We start from the raw sequence: 21,222 nt of genomic DNA, 5'->3' as shown, positions 1-21,222 counted from the left end.
CCAAGAAAACCTCCCAAAATATAAATAGAATAGAGAACCAGGGCTAGGAAGTGAAGTGCTATTCTAAAGAGGATGTCGTTCATAAATATGAAATAATACACTGCCACAGTATTTTAAATGCATTACTGGCATCTGCTTCCAAAAGGAGATGTCTCATCAATCATGTTATATTATGAATTCAGAGTGTGCAGATTCTGTGACAGTAAATCCAACTTAATAAGTAAGGTACTTTGTAACATTACATGTTACATTATTATTAGAGTACAAAAATAATCACTGGTTAGCAATTTCCAGGTTATAAGTACTAGTTATGTGGGTAAATAATTTGTTCTAAATTTGCAGCAGAGAAGAATCCTTAATTATTTTATTCAGAGTTCCTATCCCCCTTTTGGTTCTGATGCAATTCAAAATAATTCATTGCTGCTATTACACCATTAACTTCAGATTTGCCGTGTAAACCCTGGTACCTTCAGCAGTCCGTTTGTGCTGTCCATGCTACAGCCCCAGCCTATAAATCTATTTATATGTCCAGACCTTCCATCCTGATTCTGCTGTCAGCTTCCTACAGATGTCAGTGGAATCCTTTATGCCTCATGAGCAGCGTCAGAGGAATTGGGCAGGTCCTGCTCATTTAATTTTCTCATATGACCAGGGACTTCTGAGCTGAGTGAGCAGCTGCAGAAGAGGTTCACAGGCCTTTACCAACAGAAATGTATTCATATTTAAACAGCTTACTAAACCTTTAATATCAAAATGCAGAAAGTTAGTCCTGCACATAAATATTTCCATGATTGGGACTGTAGACCATAAGCTCTTCACGCCGTGGGATGTATGATTTGCATGACTCACATTTTTGTGGCATTCACTGTACTGACACTAAAACACAAAATCTAAGAGCCTTTGTCACGTTTTACCGACTCAGTGAAGTCAAAGTAATACTACATAAAAAGCAAGTGGAATATAAACAATTAAGCTTAGGTCCGCCAGTAATTTGTAACCTTTAAAAACGTTATGAACATATTATTTGCTCAGAAGTTGAGGACAGTGTTTCTTATTAGAGTACAAGGTACGTTATGAAGCCATCAGACTAAATCATGAGAGATTGTTCTTGTAAGCTCTTTTAAGACTCCCAAATAAAAAATAAATTAATAATAATAATTAATAATAGTAACAGGAAAACAGAGAGGAGAATTTCTGGCAACACTAAGGTCTTCAAAGTGCATCAAAGATCAGCGCCTTGAGAGTAGAGATTAAGTTCTATTTCAAGTGCTCAAAATAGAAAATAAATATTGAGCATCAGAGAAAATCTACTGCCTCCTAATGAAAATGTGCAAAATACAAAAAAGACATAAAATACTCACTGGCATAGGGAGAATTGGCAGCAGATCCATTCAGGAAGGTTGGAGAACCGCCTAAATTTGACATTCCAGCATTCCCATAGCCGTTCATGCTTGTTGTGACAGAGTTGTAGTTTGTCTGCTGCGGGGTGGTGCTTGGCACGTAGCCGTGAGGTGACACACTGCTGGAGTTGCGAGTGAAACCTTGTGTGGGGAGGGAACACAGGTAGACATTGGGATTAGCCCCACAAGAGCTCCCTACACAAACCAAGGGGGAGCTCAGCCCAGCCAGGGAGTGCAGAGAGGGGCAGGACTGACCCCCAGCACCACCAGGGACCCAAACTGGGACCCCTCCCTGCCCAGGTCGCTGCCGGAGGAGGGAGGCTGGAGCCTCCAGAGCTCCCCAGGCAACCCACGGATGCCCTGCAGCAAAGATCAGCGCGGGGTGTTAGAGGAACGCTCACTCTGGAAGGGCTGCTCGTAGGAAATGGAGTAAACATGACCTACATTTTCAGAGCAAGGAGCCCAGACCCACTCAAGGTGTGTTAAAAGCACGGGATTGTTGTTAACTCTTTTCTGATGTCACTGTCATTTAACACACCTCAGAGGCTCACTGCACACTTCAGGAAATGTAGTGTGTTTCTCCAGCTTGTGGGATATCCTTTGTCTTTTTTGCCTTGGTTTCCTCATTATGTTGGTGGGAAATGAGCATCACATTTGTCAGCAAGTTAAAATCTCTACCTAGTTCTGGGAATGGCGTTTTAGGAAACTCATATCGCAAAATTCAAAAGGAAATATTTGTTTCTAGAAGCAAAGAAATACAAAATATGCATCTTCACTCCTAGAAGAAAAATTGACCATTTTTCTTCCTAACACGCAGCATAAAATATTTCAATCTAAAAATAAATTTGGTTTTTTTTAGTATAATGCAAAAAATTTCTTTCTGCTCTCCTAGAAACAGCCTCATCCTAGCACTTTCCCATTCACATGTATTTTTAAGTTGGATAATATATAGAGCTGAGCAAAGGAGAGGGCAAAATGCAAACAGTGTTTACAAAAATATTCTTCACCTATTTTTATTTTTAACTGTGGGAATTAAACCAGTACTGGTTTTACACAAAGTGAAAAACACTTTATTTTAAAAATTGGACAAGCTCTGAAAATGTCTTTTAAAATATTTGTATTCTTTGCTAGTTGAAAAATTAATGAAAATCTCAAACTCTGAAAAAAACTACAGTTCCAGTACTCTATCTCTTGCAAAACAAACCCAAATTAAATAGATAAACAGTCAAGGGTTAACTTCATGTTATAAAGAAGTGCTACACAAGGCCCAGACTGAGAGATCATCCATGCTCAGAAAAATATATAAGCAAGTACTTAACCTTAAGTACTGAAGCAGATTAAAATTAGTGGGATTTAAAGACAATGACAAGTGTTACTCTGGGCAGAATGAAAAGCTATTTAGAGACATGCAGAATGCTTTTCCCGAGTCAGGGCAGCCCCATCCTGTGTCATCCCAAGGGTCTGGGATGGGCTGCCCAGCCCTGCTCCCAGTCCTGAGCCATCCCTCTGCTGCTGCCCTGCACGCCCCCTGACTTCTATCAGAAAAGATTCACAGAGGAAGATGAGTGTTCTGCTGACCCTGGTTGGTGGCTTGGGAGGCTTCGGAGACATTGACAGCGAGCTGGCCACTGAAGGAATTCACTCCCATCATTCCCGCGTGGACAGAGGTGTTGGCGAGGGCGGGGAGCTGGTTGTGGTTGCGGGGGACGCTGTAGAGCGCTTCAGCGATGTCTGCAGCTCTTTTCAGGATTATTTCCTACAGGATAAGGGGACAAAGCACATGAGAGTTACCAAAGAGACTCCAACAAACCTCTTCTTACAGACTCAAATGAAGCAGTTCCCTGTCCAAAGGCTAAAAGGTGATGCTTTTCTTTCTAAACCAGCTGCCTGACAGAGCTCATGTTTATAGGATCTTCCTGATAAATCCTGACATCTGTGGTAAGAGAGTTGGAAGTCTCAGTCCCAGTGGCCACACTTTGTATGAAAAGACCAACTGGCAGGATGGGGCTGGAGCTGGATCCTGGACTTGCTCCACCTTAGGGCTCTCTTTAGGGGAAGAGGGAAAAGTCACTGGTGGCAAAACGTAATGTACATATTGTACAGGATCTGGTGAAAGTGGGCTGATGCCTCCATGGTGCTTTTACAAACACTAAAACCACACCCTTTAAAAAAGAAAACAAGCAAATGAAGCCCCACTTCACATCTAGCATCACCCACTACATTTATTCTTGTCTTCCACTGTAGCATCGTATCCCTCTAGCTATAGATCCATCTATAGATCCATCTATACATCTAAGAAATAGCCATGCTGTAGAATTGATGAAGTAGAATGCATTTACCTGGTTATTATGTGGCATACCATAGAGTGCTTCTACTAAATCAGCAGCCCTCTTAAGTATTACTTCCTGTCAATATAAAAACAGAAGCATTCTGCTGAGTTCAATAAACTACTTGTTGGGAAAACAAATATTAGAATCTTTTATTCTCTTCTGTTAGGTGCACTGTGTTTTGTAGTGGTTTTTTTTTCTTCTTTTTTTACTCCCACCAGGTAAACCTTAATTGTAACAACTCTCAGCAACCACTGAATGGTGTTAAATCACTGGTTCATCCTATTCACACACACGCTTAATCAAGTCAAAAGGTGAGAATCATTGGTGCTGCAAAATAAAATACATCACTCAATTGTCTCTACCATCTGCACTATAAACCACTCATGGGTTTATTGCAGAATACAATCCCGAGGTCATTTACTAGATTACTGCAATCAGTGTCATTCGGAGAATGTTATGAATCCCTTCAATGTGTTTATTTTATTCTTAATTGCATGCTGCAGGAATTGTGACCTTACCCAGCAGGCCACATTCAGAAGATACCCAATCAGTCCTGTGCTACTGGTAATGTAACCCTTTGGCTTCTTAGAGTTTGTGTCCTGGTACGAGGGGTCAGGGCAGGGTCCATGTGCACGGGAGGATGCCCAAGGGGAAAACACACGCAGTGTGTGAGAGGACAGCCCAGGACCATGCAGCATTTCCTGGAAAAATTCCCTGCGTGGATGGCAGACTTTAAAACGGTCTGAGATTCTGTTCTCCATTTTGGGCAATTTTTTTTTTTTTTTTTCCCCCTCCATTTTCTTATATGTTCTTTTTAATTTAATATTTCTTTGGGTATTTTCTACTGGCATTCAACAATAGCATTTCCTGTGTTCTTTCCTATACTTTACAGCATCCTGATGATAATCATGATAGAAAATACAAAAATGCATTGCAGAATTAACCCAGAAGATTTTTTTTTTCCTTATTATTTCATGGCATCTTTCAAAGCAGATTCCCAAATGCCCGATCAAAACCGATTCAGAACATCCTTTGAGTAAAACAATGTATTTTTGTAGTTCCCAACCCCTAAGTACTGCTCTAATATTCTAACGTGACGCTATTCACCATGGCATATTTCTGCAAGTAGCTTACAAAAATAGTACCAGTTCTAAGCATTTTACAGTTTTCTACAAAGTTAAACTTTTAAACTTAAAATATTTTACACAATAGCCATATTTTATACCAAAAAGAAACAGTAATGCTCAATTTTCATATACTGTAGACTCTGATCAGAAAATAGAGATATAATTGCGTTCATTTTGCTGTCACCATAACCTCTTCAAAAATCCTTGAACAACTCTTCAAATGACAAGCTTTTAGATGCATATTAGCATTTTTTTTTCAATTTTAAATTCTCCATAATATAAGATAAAATAGTTGTCATACTGCAGTAACTACTTATGACATATATAATGTCCTAAATTCAAAAATGAGATGGAGGATTTTTGTTCTCCCAGTAAACATTTAGGCTTGCCTTCTGCTGCACACACCCCTGTCTCAGAACACACATTTAAATTATTTTCCACATATGAAGTGAGATGCAATACATAATTGATGGATTTTTAAATCACTACCTTTGAAACAGATTCTGAGGAGTTAAGTTGCTACAGCCTTTTTCTGTCGGCGGGTTTTGTTTGTTTTGTTTGTTGGCTTGGTTTTTAAGATTGGGGTTGGTTTTCTGCTGCAATTGTTGGTTTGGGGTGGGTATTTTTTTTGTTTTTTCACCACACCAGTGAGCAGTATAATCACAAACAGACAGACACAAACAGCATCCAGGTACAAACATCACAACACTGATGTGCCCTTTTTGCCTCGTATTGAAGATACAAATTAGAGAAGAACAGAGACATTACTGAAAAAATGTTCTCTTTTTCAGTCCATGATTTCAGATGGAAAATTACTGCACAGGTGTTTGACTTTGCAAACCAGGATTTATTTCACTTCAGTAGAAATTGTTTGCAGTATATATTTCACTGATGGAAAATTAGAATGTGATACAGAGCCCGCAAACTGCTTTGGTATATTGTTAACCTAAGCTGTCATTATGCCAAATTACTAAAAAAAGAGAAAGTTTAAACAGTCATTTCTGCTCTACCTGACTAATCATAGTTATTTATATAATGCTGAGCTAAAAACCTTAGAGTGCATCTAAAAAGAGATTGAAAATCGTGTTAAAAAATGAGGTAATTACATAGAATCTTACAGCTGCTCTCCCTCATATCAAATATATTTCAGTTCTTAAACACTGGAAGTTCTTTGATGCCATATCATATTGCAAGTAAATAAAACTAATTGTCATGATGGTTTATTGAAACATTCTTGACAAGTAGCATTCAATTTTCTTAGCTAGTCAATGGTTCTATTTTTTCCCAACATTTTCAGAGCCCGTAAGTTTGAGTTTCACAGTTCCTCTAACAATATTTTCACACAAGAAAAGCATTTCTTGTTTATGACTTTTTCAGATCTTACAAAGTAGATGATACAGAAAAACCCTCCTGTGTCAAATAGTGGTATCTTCTATTCCAGAGCTCACGGTGCTTCTTATAGACACAAACCAGCTTTAAAAATACACGATAAAATGCTGCTAAAGACAGGCTCAAGATATTAACTTCCTGTTTTCTGCATGCATCTTAAACCTTCTGCAGCTCTGCCTAAATTACAATGGAAGCTGCTCCACATACAAAGGAGCCCCCGAAGTCCTCTATGAGTTCGAGCAGCAGACCTTGCAAGGTGCTTGGATTGCGGTGACCAGAAAATTGTTCTCACCTCCATGTCATTACGCTCACAGTGTAGCAGCCCCCGAGCATGTTTGTGTTCGGGATCTAATATATTGCCTTTCAATCAGAGCTGAGAGCCACTGAACACATAGACAGAACATGACGAGCAGGTCAGGAAAGCAATAAAGATTTTACAGAGCTGTCCAAGGTGCTAAATTTACTCAATAATGGGTTTGGCACCATAGTGTTAACCTCTCATTTACTACCAGTTTGAGGGACTAAATTGAAGTAGCTGACTTCATTTACCTTGAAATGTATATTTTATGACATTATGTAAGTAGATTGAAAGGGCACTGCAGTTTTAACAATTTAAAGGCTAGAGCATGTTTAAGATGAAGCTTGAATATTTATCGTATATTGCACTTAAACTATATTGTATATTAAAATGCATTGATTAAATTTGTAAAAAGTATTATAAAAAAGGACAGCTAGTATAAGAGATCCATGTCTTTAAATATCCAATTGTTACTGCACGTTACCCCTGCAATGTAACAGATAAACAGGCAGAGGACTGGACAGAGCAGCAGACAGACAGATCAAAAAGTGAGTGAAACTCACATTCTATAAAAATAAATCTCTGCATAAGCTCAAGGTCTGTTATTCTTGATATACTTTTGTTCATAGAAATTATTCTCTGCCTTCATCTTCGAAGCCTAGATTTTCGTAGCAGTAAGTGGGCATCATGTAGGGTCCTTCCAATAGAATATGCAAGTGGAAATATTTCCTGAGAGAGACAGAGTTTGACTAAAGCTAATATCTAATTTATGGGGGCATTTGTCAAGAAAGATCTACTTTTCTATTAATGCTAAAAGTCTGACAGCTTTTGGTGTAGAATAAAGGACTTAGCAGCATTTAGCTAGACCGAAGTGAGGGTCTTCTTTTTTTGCATTTTGTTTCAAATGAGAATAATTTTATTTCTCTAAAAATCACAAATGAACAAATATTGAGAAAAGGAAAGATTACTTTCATAATTATATATGATACATCAGAATTCTGCATTCCATGAAGCTGCACACCAAAAATCCATAGTCCATTTTTACTCCAAGCTGAAGCTGATTTTCTACTGAGGGATTTTTACTTTTTTAATTTTAGAAACAGGCTCAAAATTAAATACTTTGATCATATTTTCCTCCTGAAGATAATAAAGGGTGTCTACATACCCAGAAGATGGGCTGGGTAGTAAAGTCTACTACAACTTTGTATATCCCGAAACTACCATAGAAAAAAATATTATAAATCATACTGGAATAACTGTGTTTTTGAAGCACAAAGACTGAAAATCAAACTGAATCCACTTCTGACTGAATGTGTTTCGAACGCTACAGCACCTCTGTATGTTTTGTTGGAGGCTTGAATTTCCTTCAGAAGGATTTCATTAAGAACATGAAACTTGCATTTCAAGTTTTATCATGATGAAAACACTTTGTGTCAAGATTTATCATGACAAACACATTTTTGTTAGTTTTAAAAGAGACGGGGTATTTTTTCTTGTAACATCTGCTTACTTTTTATTGAGAAACTCATGAAAAAAAATCCAGTCTGTGTCCCCAAAGGGCTGTGAGTCTGGTGAGATAAAGGGTATCTAGAGTTACACTGAGTTGTTCAGCTTAAGTAACTAAATTAGATAATGTTCAAGGTACTCGTTAAACCAAAATGAATTTTGTCAAGAAGAAGCTGACCACAATATATAGCACTCATCAGCCACATACTGTATTATTGAGACCACCAAAGGATTTATGAACTCGTGGAGGGCGTGGGGGGGAAGCTGTTCCAGCATCCTCTGAGGCATTTATCTTATGTGTTGTCTGGATATCATATCACCTTCTAATGCTCTTTAGCATTGTAATACAAGAAAGAGCTCATTCATCTTCTGAGAGGGTACTTAGGGATGATGATGTCATTCATACTTCCTTGACTCTTATGTCTGACCTCCTGCCTCTGCCTCCTAACTTCCTACTCTTGTGGCTACTTGCAAGAAAAAAACTCCTCTGCAGACTCAAAATGCTCAGCATCAGACTCCAGTTCACTACTTCACCTTGGAAAGGTCACATTCTGAAATTTCTAGTCAAAATCACAGTAATTTGTGCTCAGACTTTCCCTTTGGTTGTCAGTTGGTGAAACAATAAATGTGATAGTTAAGGACATGGGTTAGAAGTAAGTTTTAAACTTACACTTGAAATTTGTGTGTGCATTATATTTTAAAAGATAAAATTGTGAGCACCTCTTTCAACTGTAAAGGCAAAACCAAGAAAGACATTTACAAGAATGCCAAAGATCTAAAATGCCAGACATTGAGCTTGGTACACAAGAGCTTCAGTCTGTCCAGAACCTCCCATCTCTCCACATCAACAGTGAGAACTGCATTATTGTATCATTTTCAGCAATTATAGCTTTATAAAGACTCATTAAAGCCATTCAAAATGTAAAGATCCTCCACTTACTGTAAGACCGAGGGAACTGTGCCAGCCTAATGGGAAGTATAAAATAACAGGGCCATTTCTCTAAAAAGATATTTGTACTCACAGCAAGCTGAAAACTTCTCCAACAAACAAACAACTGAATGGTTTCCATATATTATGACTGAATCATACCAGAGAAGTGAACACCAAATAGATACCACAAAGACAAGAAGGCAAAATGAGAGAAAAACAAAATATCATACTTTAGAGACAAAAAAACCCCTTCAGCTTCCCATTGCTTACAGGATGGAAGTGCACTGAATTCCTGCCACTGACTTTCAATGCCAACCTCCCAGAAAACAAATCTACAGTGGGAGCTAGAACCTTGGTCTTTCCAAGCCACTGTAGTCTCGTCAGCCCCCACCCAAACTGAAAATCACAGCCTAAATGCACAGCACTAAAAACAGTCATGCATAACCTTACCACCTGCTCCACTATGAGCCAACCTTATAAATAAAATATAGGAAGTCTCTATGAGGCAGCAGAAAGAGCAAACACTGAAGTGCAAATGGGAGCAGGCATTTGGCCATAAACATTGAGAATCGATGATTAAAACTCCTCTTAACCACAAAGGTGATAAATGCATACAGAGGAAACACACCCTGTCCAAACAGTCTTGTTTGCAAATACTGGTGACAAAAGATACAACAAAATTATGATCGCTTGCAAGTCTGCCCTTGCAAGTCTCCCATCTTGCACCTATTATCTTCCTGGAAATGTGGTGTAGTTAAACACTGAAAAAAATATCAGCTTCCTTTTTTAATCCACACCACTCGTGCTGGTGGTCCCATTTCTATAAATGATGGGCAAACAACAACAGAATTAGTAGCTAACACAGATGTGTTCTTCATCTAGATACAGGGTGGCATGGAATAAACCACCATTAATATTGCTGGTTTGGAATAACTCTTTGCATAAACTGTCATTTGAGAGTCTGGATGCTCCCACCATATTATCATCTACTGAAGCATCTGGCAAGTCATTTGGAGGGTTTTGTTGCTGAAAGCTCTGGACTCGTCTGCTAATGTTGGGTCTGTAAATAAAGGGAGAAGAGTGGGTATAGGAGAGCAGATATGCAGAGTTAAAATCACTCTGCTGGGACTTAAATAATCTCCTTTAGGGACTTCAGGGACAACAGTGATGTCATGACTCACAACCAAGTCCCTCTGATAGCTGGAGAACTTTGCTTCTCCCAAGTAAGTTCATAGAATGTCTTCCCCCCTGGGTTTACCAGGAAAAAGCATTTACAGCCACATGCAGGAACCCCTCAGAGCTGTCAGATTTTACCTCGTGAAGCAAATCCACCTTTCATGCAGCCAGTGCAGGACTGGTAGATATTACTGCATGGTGCCCTTGTGTCTGCTCACAACCTGCAGCACATCAGCTGAGAGCTGGCAGGTGTCAGTCGTGTTTGGGACTCACTGCGGCTGTTCTCTGGCCTCCCCTAAAGCATTTCCCACAGATTGTCCTGCAGGCTCACACTGAGGATCTAATGACAGATCCCCTCGGCCTGAAACAGCTAGATCAGGAGAGGAAATACATTTTACAGCTGTACAAAAACCTGAAGGATCTGCAGCATAAAAATACCAGTTCTCCTGCATACACTTCTTTTATGCCATCCCATCATCCATGCTATGGTCAGTTTGTCACATCCAGTGAATCACCCAAAGACAATCTAATTAGATGCAAACTAGACCACAAATGGCTAAGTCCGCATAATTTAGTGACTAAGAAAAAATCCTTTGCCAACTTCCTTTATGGAAATCCCTCCATCCCACCAGGTTACAGTGACTCACACTGTTCCCCTACACCTAGGCTGCAAAAGGATTATTCCTGATTTATCCAGATGAGCAAACTAATGACAACATTAGACTCTTTTCTTTTATCTGACCTCAAAAGCTTGTCACAATGACCTAAAAGAACATTTTTCCTTCTAAATTTTCCTTATGCACCTCCACTACCGTCAGCCCCAGGGCAATTTTGGATAGGAGCCTCAGGCATTTATTTTTTGAAAATTTACTCCGAAGTATTTGTATAAGCATCTGCAGTATTTTAAAATAAATGTTCATTATTGAGATTAAGGAGTTTTTAGGTTTGGGGACTGTTTTTTGGGTTTGTAAATGTAAGTTTTTCTGATATTTCTTCCTCTTGCTGGTATTAACATTCCTATTTCTTGGGAGAAAAAAAAAGAGGAAAAAAAAAAACTAAAACAGCTTTTCTCCTGATTATTTTATACCCATATCTTTTTAGGAGATTGTCAACATTCCCTTGTGGAAGAAGAAGAAGAAAGTTTTGAATTATTTGAAGGGTCTGGACTTAGGTAAACTTGCAAAGAATTTGGAAAAATGAACTAAATTCTGACACTGTCATTCAAAGATACTGCAGAGGCTGTTTTAGAAGATTTATTCTATGGATCATATCATCAAATCCATTAGAAAAATTCCCCAGAATATTGGGGATTAAAAAAATATTACCTGTGACCTGTGATTTTGTGTATGACATAATGCAGATATCAAATTATGCATCTGTAAGAGTGAAAAACTTTCCTTGGCAAATGGACACGCTGATATCTATTTTCTATGATTTGAGTACACAAAGATTTTTCCAAACACAGGTCAAGTCCTAACACTTTCAAATTGATCCCACATTAGGTCAAACTAGACTGTATTGGGTGGCATAATTCACTTGGCTGCTTTTAAATCTATAGAGAAAATATGCTTGGTAATGCATGGTAAAAATCCTGCTGAGGTAAATCAGAGGAGCTGTAACAATTAAAGTGTTAATTGTTGATGTGCATTTGTCCATTTTATTTTCACAGTTTGCATTATGCATTTACCCCTAGAAATATCTAAATACACCAAATTAGCTCTTTTCTATTAAAAAAAAACCCACTAGTGTTCATTCACATTAAATTAAAGACCTACCCACACTTTCTTTTAATGAAGGAGAAAAAACAAAACAAAACCAAAAACAACAAACTCAACCAAACCAAACAAAAAGCCCAGTCTATCATTAAGATCTGTGCAACTGTCAATTTCCTGGATTGGATGCTCCAGGTGGGAAGAGCGAGCAGTTAGAAATTTTAATAGCAGGAGGAAACTGAAAAATAAGACACATTGAAATTCTGACCTACAATAATATTCCACTCTGTTCTGTGGAGAGTGGATGCATAAAAAATATTGAAATAGAAACTGGAATAGTGTTGGTGGGTTTTAGTATTGCAGTTAAAACACTGCTCAGTCATAACCCCTACAAATGACTACTTTCACTTCCATTTTATCATCGACATAATTAAAAGAAGTCTCTTGAAAGGGGCATTCTCATTACAGCCAAGGACCACTTCAGACCCCATTGAAATGAAAAGACAGACCATAGATTAGGTGCAGATACAAGTGGCAATTTCTAGGGGAGCATAAAATACCAAATGTGTAACAACCGTATTTTATGTGTTCAAAAGACTCACAGTATTTTATTGTACAAAGAGACTTGAGCTCAGACAGATAACTTCAACCAAGTGGCTCCTATCAGATATTCTAAAAAAAACTTCAACTTTCTTATCAGGAAAAAAAAAAAAAAAAATGTTTCTTGTATAATTATTTTTAATTTACAGTCCTATAATTCAGCTGAAATTATGCAAAGCAAGTATAAATGTTGAATAACTATGAATTTAAGAAATTTATCCAACGTTTCACAGAGGTAACACTATTTCTGTACACAGCTTCAGAAAGTAAAAGCAGGCACAGCATTTTACATGATCTAGGGCTCCTTTTTCAGTGTTGAGGGAAAAGTATTACCATTGTCACTACACCAATATATTTTATAGATTTGCTTCAAAATACTGACTTTTCAAAATGCATCAATATTTCAGTAGCTTTTTTGATCAACAAAACCTCTATGTTCATGCCAGTTTACATCTGAATAATGAAAGAAAATCCAGATTATTGAATTATGAGTATTTATTTCCTGTTTATTAAAAAAATATTTTAAACAGATTTTATTTGTCTGAAGCTCACATCTGGAAAAATTAGGCACCTCTATTCTGTCAAATGTTTGGACTTCAAGATGTTATGAGGGGATGAAATTATGAATCCAGCATTATTAGTGGAGACATTTCTGTCATCCTAAAGAACAAAAATCAACAAAATTCATGATCTCTGTATCTTGGACTGCCCAAAATATAGCAACAAAAAATGTGTTAAATATATGTGGCTCTGCTTTAGAAATGTTTCTGTTTCTTGTTTTCATTCTCCTCTCAGCAAACATATCATTTGTTATCTGTAGTCACAAATGTATTCCAAAATATTCTTAAAAATAAATCCAAACTGCATTTCCGTGCCTGTACAAGTAGGTTGAGATTGTGCTATTGTACTTAGAGGACATTCCAGTCCAGTTGAGTTATATCACCATAAGTTACATGATTGACTTTTACAGCAGAAAGAAAGGGTTGTACTCAAACAACTGTTATTGCCTCAATGGGGGAAAAAAAAAAAAAAAAATCAATGAATGTAAAATGAACAAGAGATTTTGTCCAAGTTGCAGTTAATACTACTGAAGAGCTATGGATATTAAAAGGTCAACAAATAAATTAGTCCAAGTGTTATGAAATGAATGATTTGGCTTATAATTGTATTGAGTGCAAATTGTTCACTGCCTATTAGACCAGGTAATTTTTAACCATGGTGCCTCAATTACTGTTCCATAAGCAATAATACAGTTGTAAGAGCCACCGGTTCGATCGAGTGACCTGGGAGACACTCCAGGACAGCTGCCTTTGCTATGATGGATCACTGAGCCTGATCTCCAAATGGTGCCAAACCTTCCCTTCCTGGGAGGGGATCTCATAAAAGAAACATTACTGCTTGATTCATTTTACCAAAATGCTTGAGTTTTCTAGAGTCAGCAGCTGGGCATACATTGTGAGGCTCTGTATTTCTTAGGAGAATTACGACGAGAGGCATCCTATTGCTTCCAGCACTCTCTGCTAAATGGCATCGTGATGGTTTGGAGGATGCTTTTTCTGCTACTCAATTGGGCTGTGTCGTGAGAAATACACGGCAATCATGTTTTACATCACCACGTAAACCACCACATAACACCTAAAACTAGGCCAGGAATGGAAACCCCAGGTGAGATTATGGACATTACTTCACACTTCTGCAATGCCCGCATTCAGAGATCTCGCTTTAACGGGAACAAATCAAACTTCACAACACGCTTTCTAGGAAAACACAATCTCTCCCCCATCTTCATCAGAGACAGCCTTGAAGTGGAGCTGTTTGGCTGAAGTTACAGTGGGCTATGGTTACAACCAAGGCAGGTTTTGTGGGGTGAGGTAGTATCTTTGATCAGAGACACCGATATGGGTGAGAAAAGATACAGTCAGCACACAGGAAGCAAGGATGGGCGCCCAAAAGCCTGTTTAATTCCAGTTATATCCGTCAGTCTAAGATATAACCACTCCCTACAAATCCTGATAGCCTAAAAAAGGGAAGAGGAATCAATCTGACATTGTTTTCTTGTTAGGAAGCAACACCCACGGCAGCAGCTGTGTTTCCCCATTGCTCCTTGGGGCACAGTGCTCCCTGAGAGCCAGGGCTCAAAGAAAGGAAATAAAGGGATCACCAGGCTTCCCAGAGGACTGGGCCTTAGAGGATTGTAACCAGGCTGTAACTACACAGACTTGCTCTCTGCCCATATATAAAACAAACTGAAGAGGTAGATGGAAAACTTGAATTATCAAATAATCTGCACAGGAGAAGCCGCAATAATAAAAGCCTAATTAGAATAGATTGTACCCCATACAACCAAATTCTATTTATATTGTCACTCTGCTATATTTTTGATAAATCACTACATTCAAACAGTCTATTGGGAGGGTAGTTTTCCATTTCATCTCTCCATCGAGCAAAAAAATGTCTGGGGTCTGAATTTCCATCTCACCAGCATACAGTTGAACTGAATATTATTTGGCACAGTACAGTGTACAACTGAGCCACTAAATGGCTGATTTACTAAATTATTATTAGATGAGCTCTTGCTGTTCCAAGTGAAAGTGCAGTCACTGTCTCTCTTCATGGTGTGTTCAAATTGTTCTGTGTTTAAATATTCAGCATGAGGCTAATGTGAACTGATGAACTGAGACTACAAATGTTCACTTTCGATGCAGACAGGGAGACGGAGATGCAACATATCATGTGGCCTGTGGAGGTGAAGATGATTTATGTTTAGGGATGCTGCTGCCTATTTCCATTAATATGAGATATTCTTAATTAGCTTTGTGTTTGATCCAGGAGTTTGGAAATGTAGCTAGAAGCTGGAAAACAGCTCCAAAACTGGACATAGCTGTGTGGTTATGGAGTCCTGGTGAAGAGGTGCTTGAGCCTGGATCTCTGTCAAGAAAGTGCATGAGCTGCCTCCACTGTTTTATTCTTTGCTCTCTTTAATATTTGAGCTGTAACTTAAAAGTATCATCTGCAATCCCTACCCGGGCATCAGAAATCCTTGGTATGTAAAGGACTGACCATGCTGTGTAGTTCTGTGACTGTCTGAGGTGAGCAGATATGAGGGAAAAGGAAAAATAGATATATTTAAGAAAGGTTAAAGTAAAAAAAAGAAACAATTTCTTTACTGCCACCTGCTGGAATTGACAATAACCCTTTGTCCCACGGAGAGAAGCAGCTCCTCACTTGGAGGACAGTTACGGGGAGCATTTAAAATACTGTGATCCCAGACACTTACAGTAGATTAGAATTTTTTATTGGTGCTGTGTTGCCATAACAACATAAAGACAGCAGATGACTTAAGCTAAGCTTGCAAAGCAAAAGGCTGCTCATCTGGCAGTTAAAATGAATACAGTTCACTTCACAAGTTCCCCATATGGACCCTTAGTGTATGGTAATGAGGATACCATATGGTGGGAGAAAATGCACAGAGAACAATTGTGCTCCACTGGATGAGTGAAGTGAGCGGGAAGTTATGAGGAAACACAGGAGAGAGATTTGTGTGTGTGCTCTCTAACTCAAGGGTTTCTTTCAGAGGGGGGTTCTCTCTCTTCTTAATCTTCTTCTTAATATACACATGCATGGAAATGACAGAGAAACATATTGCACATTTTGCAACATCATTCATCATAAACTGTCAGCTGTGTTTGTAAATCAGCTCGGTAAGATCTTAGAAATTTGTAATTCTTAAAAGGTAAAAGTGCTAAGTTTTTAGACAAAGTGCAGGAAAATTTAAGCACTTCTGACAAGTAGAAACATTAGTGGTAATCATTTTAAAAATGCTTGCATCTTTCTGCCTGCATGTTTAGCTGTAAATAGTGCCGCAATGAATAAAAGCTTTAAGAAAGGGGAGGGGAGGATGAAATGGAAAAAAATATTTTTTATTTTATTTCCAAAAGGATAAAAAGTAATAGATGCTCAGAACCATATGCATGCAAAATTCTGCTGTAAATGTACGTATGCTATACACTACGCTGTACTAACCAGATCCCAAACCTGGTAAGACAGCTTGCTAAAGGCTGCAAAGTCAATTTTGTACTACACATGCTTCATAAAAGATGAATATAAATGCATTAGTTAGACACGGTGAGCTAAATTAGAAGGTCAGGCAGGGCTGGAAGGGCTGAAATATCACACAACCAATGACTGTAATTACTCTTTTTTTAAGTCTATTAAGTGGTGTTGTTCTATCAAGGCTCAGGGGTATAGGACATGAAGTACAAGATAAAGTAATGTGTATTTATTACTCCCACGGGATCAATTTACTAGATATTTTCAGCTCCATGGAGCAAAATACACAAATGCAGCCTTTGTTACTTTCTTCAAACTGTGGCTTTTTCCCTCCAAAACCTGCTCCTCGAAGGTACTGTGTTTACCTGTTTGGTGTCTTCCTGTCATCCTTGGTTAATTGTTGTATTTAAAACCAACAAGGATGAGGATTCAGGAAAAGAGAAATGTGGGGATTCTTCCTACAGGATGCTCAAACAAGTGGTTAGAGTCGCTCAGATGGAATGTGCGACTAGAAAATCCAATCCCAGGCAGGAATTTTTACCCCAAGGCAAAGCAGAGAGCGGGAGTGGAGAATGGCACAGAGCTCCTTGTCATCATGTTAGCCCTGATCTATTAAAAGTTTTGTCATAGATTCTAAATTACACCATCTGCTCTAATCATTTGCTGAGTAAATGCTGACCCAGTTATAAAGAAAGCTCAGTGAAATGTGTGTGCACACTGCTGACCTTCAGAAAGGAAAGGGCTCCTTGCCAGCCCTGTGTGCTGGCTCTGCCCTTCAGCGAGTGGTGCCTCTGTCCCTTGGCTCTGCACATTCCCAGACACTCCTCTGACATCCACCACCCCCTAAGGGGGACACTTTCACAGGTACCTCGCCATCTCAGAAGCTTTGATGCTCTCTCGTCGAATATTTTCTATAGGATAAACCAAACTATCAGACCCCCTGAACAAACTCCTCAACCAAGAGCTCAAATTGTTAGGAAACTTTAAAAAACCCAGCTGTTGAGGGTTCAGCCTTAACTCTGGTCTCACATTCCTGTAAATTTTACAGCAGAATGTAGAACCCTCCAAGCACATCCCATGACCTCCTTGCTGTACAGATAAATTCCAACAGCTCCTCTTTACATGGCCCCCCTTCCTGCCCACAGCTAGTATAAAAGTTTTCAAATTATTCTCTTGTTACACTGGATGGGGGGAAAAAAAAAAAGAAAAAGTGTTTTCTTAGCTGAAAATTACTAACTTAGGTTAAAATACAGTGTATGTTGAGTTAGTAGATGGCAATGCTTTCTGGAATTTCCATTGGGTCTGTCTGAAGCAGTGAACCTGAGCTGCATTGTCTTCGTTGCTATTTTAACCTCTGCTAGCAAGCCTGAGCCAACCACCCACATTTAGAGACAACCTTTATTTGCAATATAAACAATACCCATGTCACGATGGATAAAGGGCAGATCTGTGGGATTTCATATGGAAAAAGACAACTGCTTTTGCCAGCCTCTGATCCCCAATAACCACATGTCTTCTATTAGTGTCCTAAACGAGGAGGCATTATTAAACCCCGCTATGTCTTGGGAGGGGTTTAATGACTGACCAGGGAAAAGGAGCTGAAGGGAAGGAGGATTCTGGTTACCTGTGCTCTCAGCTCAGCAGGGAGTCCCCTGTGCACTAGAGAGAGAAGCTCCACTTTCATCTACATGAAGAGAAAGCAGAAGTAAATGTCCCTTTCAGAGGGGTAAGGGGTCTCCCTGACAGCACTGAAGGAACAGACTGGGAGGGAGAGGATGTCAGATCACAGAAGGGGTTGGTGCAACGACTTGCTCCTCAAACACAGAGTGAACAATCTTCTGCTTAATCTAAATACAAGCGATGAGTTGTAGGAGTGGTGAAAATGGCAAATAAAATCTAGGAAATTGCATATAAAGAGGAATCCTTGTTATTAAATCATTTAGGATGGATGTGTTTCAAATCTAGCTCACAGTTGAAGCTGTTTTACAGCTCTAGCTGTGGAGTTTTAACAAAATTGCAGAATTGCAACGTGTCTGCCAGGGATTTATTTTAAGGATTGCAGGGTAGTTACATGAACGAACCTTAATAGACTCAACATGTTGTTGTGATCTGAACTCTTCAGTGATCTCCAGAGCAGTTTGTGTGCACAGGAACCAACAACACGAGCGCCTTTGTGTGCACGTGTGCAAACACTCGAGATGGAAATGGGGCGCACACACGTGCAGGGCTGTTGCCAGCTCCACACGGGCTCTCTGCAGACTGCTCCTGCCGGACAGTGACTCCACTTCTCAACCTTAGCATCACAGCGTTCCTTTCCTCTTGTCCCCAGAGGTCTCTTGTTTCCTCTGATCTGCCTCCTGTCTGTGTCAGAAAGGAAAGACTACACTGCCCAGCACACTCCTGGTACTTGAACTCACTCCAAGCTCTGGGTGCTAATCCCACCACCTCTTGGCTCTCCTCCTGGTGCTTGTGGGTGTGGGGGTGTTTGTACAGACATGCACATCTCCTTCCACTGCCTGACCTGCTCTGGACAAGAAGGGAGCAGGATTCTGGCTCAAGCTGGCTCCACAGCTCAGCTGTCAGCATCAGCTCCCTCTCTTTTCTCCAGACACTCTATATTGCATTTCTACTTTGAGCACATCAGCTGTCAATCTAGCAGTCCAAAGACCCCCATTTCCAGTGCTCCCATTCTCCTCACTGTGGGAGGGCATTCTCTATTGGAATTTGCCTGTTGAAGCACAGGGAAGGGGAAATTATATTTTAAAAATATCTTTTTTTTCTTTGCCTAATTCCAGCACACAGTTGGAACATTTTAAAAAAAATCATCCTGAGCATAAATATTAAGCACTTTTGAAAATACTGGTTCTAAACTTGTGGAGATCAAAGTTCTCAAACAGCCTCAATGGTTTTAGAAATGCTGTTAACTCCTCAGCTCTGGAGGGCAGAGCACGCACTAACACTCACTTGATGGCCTCAACAATTCTCCTCGATTGCAGGAATAAGTCACAGAGCAGAATGCTCTTGATGGTCCATGGGAAGGGCAGCATGCCCTTATGAACACAAAAATTATAACCACTTCTGCCTCTGGAAAGATCTCTAATTCATCAGTAATGTTCCAATGGAATAATGGCCACGAACTCTAGCAGCAATTAGAGAAACATGCCTTGTTTTATTTACTTAATGCAAAGGCACAAGCTGTTTCATGAACAGAAAGTGACGATGTGCTGTCAGGATAACGGGGGAAGTGGAGGGAAGGATTTTGGAGAGCTCTGAGCGCTGCTCTCCTCTCTGCTGTTTCTCTCAAACATTTGCCCTCTCTGCCCGTGGTTCCACTGTGGGAGCCATATGGCTTCCAACGCTCCCCTAAGTAGCCACTGAGAATTGTCTGTAGTGGAAGAGTGCCAAAGCCCTTCCTGGTTTAATGACATGGGGAAGAGCACTGTGCAGTGCTCACCAGCACAGAGGCTCACGGCGTCCTTGATGATGATCCTGGAGGCAGCGAGTGATGCTGGGAATTGAACCATCAGTGCCTCAAATACAGCAGTCGACATGTGCCAACCCCTGCTGCATTCAGCCTCTGTGCGCGGCATAATAATGAGACTTGAACTTGAGGTCCAACCTTCAAGCTTGCACAGAAGGAATTACCCAAAGACAGAATTAAAAAAAAAAGGTCCTCTCTTCATCCTGTCTCCCTCCAAGCTTGCACAGCATTACCAGTTTCTTCACCTCTTCACCGAGTTTGTCCAACCCTTAAGAAGTAACCTTTTTTTTTTTTTTTTTTCAGGCCATCACATCTCGCCTCTGCAGACATAACCGCAATTTCCCTTGGTTTAAAGATTTGAAAATTTAGCTTAAAAGGTATTCCAAAGAAACTCGTGAAGCCAAGAGGGTACAGGAGGGGACAGATGACTCAGTGCTAACCCTCACTCTCATACCCTATCCATAAATACCTGCTAAATTTCAGAGTCAGGATATGGAGCTAGGAGAAGCTTTTTTCTGACTGTTTATAGGCAGCAGGAATGTGTGGTACCAGTCTCAGACCGAATGGGAAACAGGAGGATGCTTGGGCTGGAGGCTGTATTCCCACATTCCCACACCAGCACACAGAGGCATTTCTGGGATCCCTCTCGGTGCCTCAGGAGTCAAAAGGAGCCCAATTCCTGTGGAAGTTGGTGATGCACCACAACCCCAGGCCACATAACTCAGTTTGGAATTGTCCAGTTTTATTTCACTTGAATTCCCTGATTTAAATAAAATCTATGGCCATCTACTAGCCAGCTGGGATGTTTGTTTTAGGGAAGTTTTGCAGCACTTATTTTAGGACTTGCAAATGCATTGTGAAGGCTGGCTTCTTATTTTCTGAGAAACTATTTTCCTCCAGAAGCACATTTGGCAGCAGAGCCACGATAGAGGTGAAAAAAAAGGCCCCTATAGAAGGATGCTCTTTCTTTGGAGAGGGTTGCAGCTCTGGAGTGAAACTTGACAAGCCATGAAAGCTGTGTCCTGCTGCAAGTCTGTCCAAATGTTAGGGAAAGGGACAGCTTGCAGAGGGTGAACAGAGCCAATGGTAAATGTAACTCTCCAGGACAGCATGTTTCTCTGGTGGGAAGAGGGAAGGACAACACATCAGTGACCCCAAAAGCACAGCCTGCAGCTTTTCTAGGCAAAGATAAAAGACAGAACAAGCTGTTAAAAAAAAAAAA

At 39.7% G+C, this 21,222-nt stretch overlaps 1 protein-coding gene across 4 annotated transcripts in view; it reads right to left on the bottom strand.

The window, feature by feature from the left end:
- EBF1 (EBF transcription factor 1) overlaps positions 1-21,222 on the bottom strand; it is a 266,747-nt gene that overhangs the window by 6,194 nt on the left and 239,331 nt on the right. For all 4 annotated transcript variants that reach the window (XM_040078263.2, XM_040078260.2, XM_040078261.2 and 1 more), the window contains exons 12-14: positions 3,740-3,805; positions 2,979-3,156; positions 1,362-1,541 (exon numbers count right to left, since the gene is read on the bottom strand). In XM_040078263.2, coding sequence (XP_039934197.1) covers positions 1,362-1,541; positions 2,979-3,156; positions 3,740-3,805 — 424 coding nt within the window. The remainder of the gene's footprint in view (positions 1-1,361; positions 1,542-2,978; positions 3,157-3,739; positions 3,806-21,222) is intronic.

Source organism: Hirundo rustica, chromosome 14, assembly GCF_015227805.2.
Source record: "Hirundo rustica isolate bHirRus1 chromosome 14, bHirRus1.pri.v3, whole genome shotgun sequence".
Classification (NCBI taxonomy): Eukaryota; Metazoa; Chordata; class Aves; order Passeriformes; family Hirundinidae; genus Hirundo; species Hirundo rustica.
The sequence above is the reverse complement of the archived record's forward strand: the minus strand, read 5'-3'. Positions and strand labels throughout refer to the sequence as shown.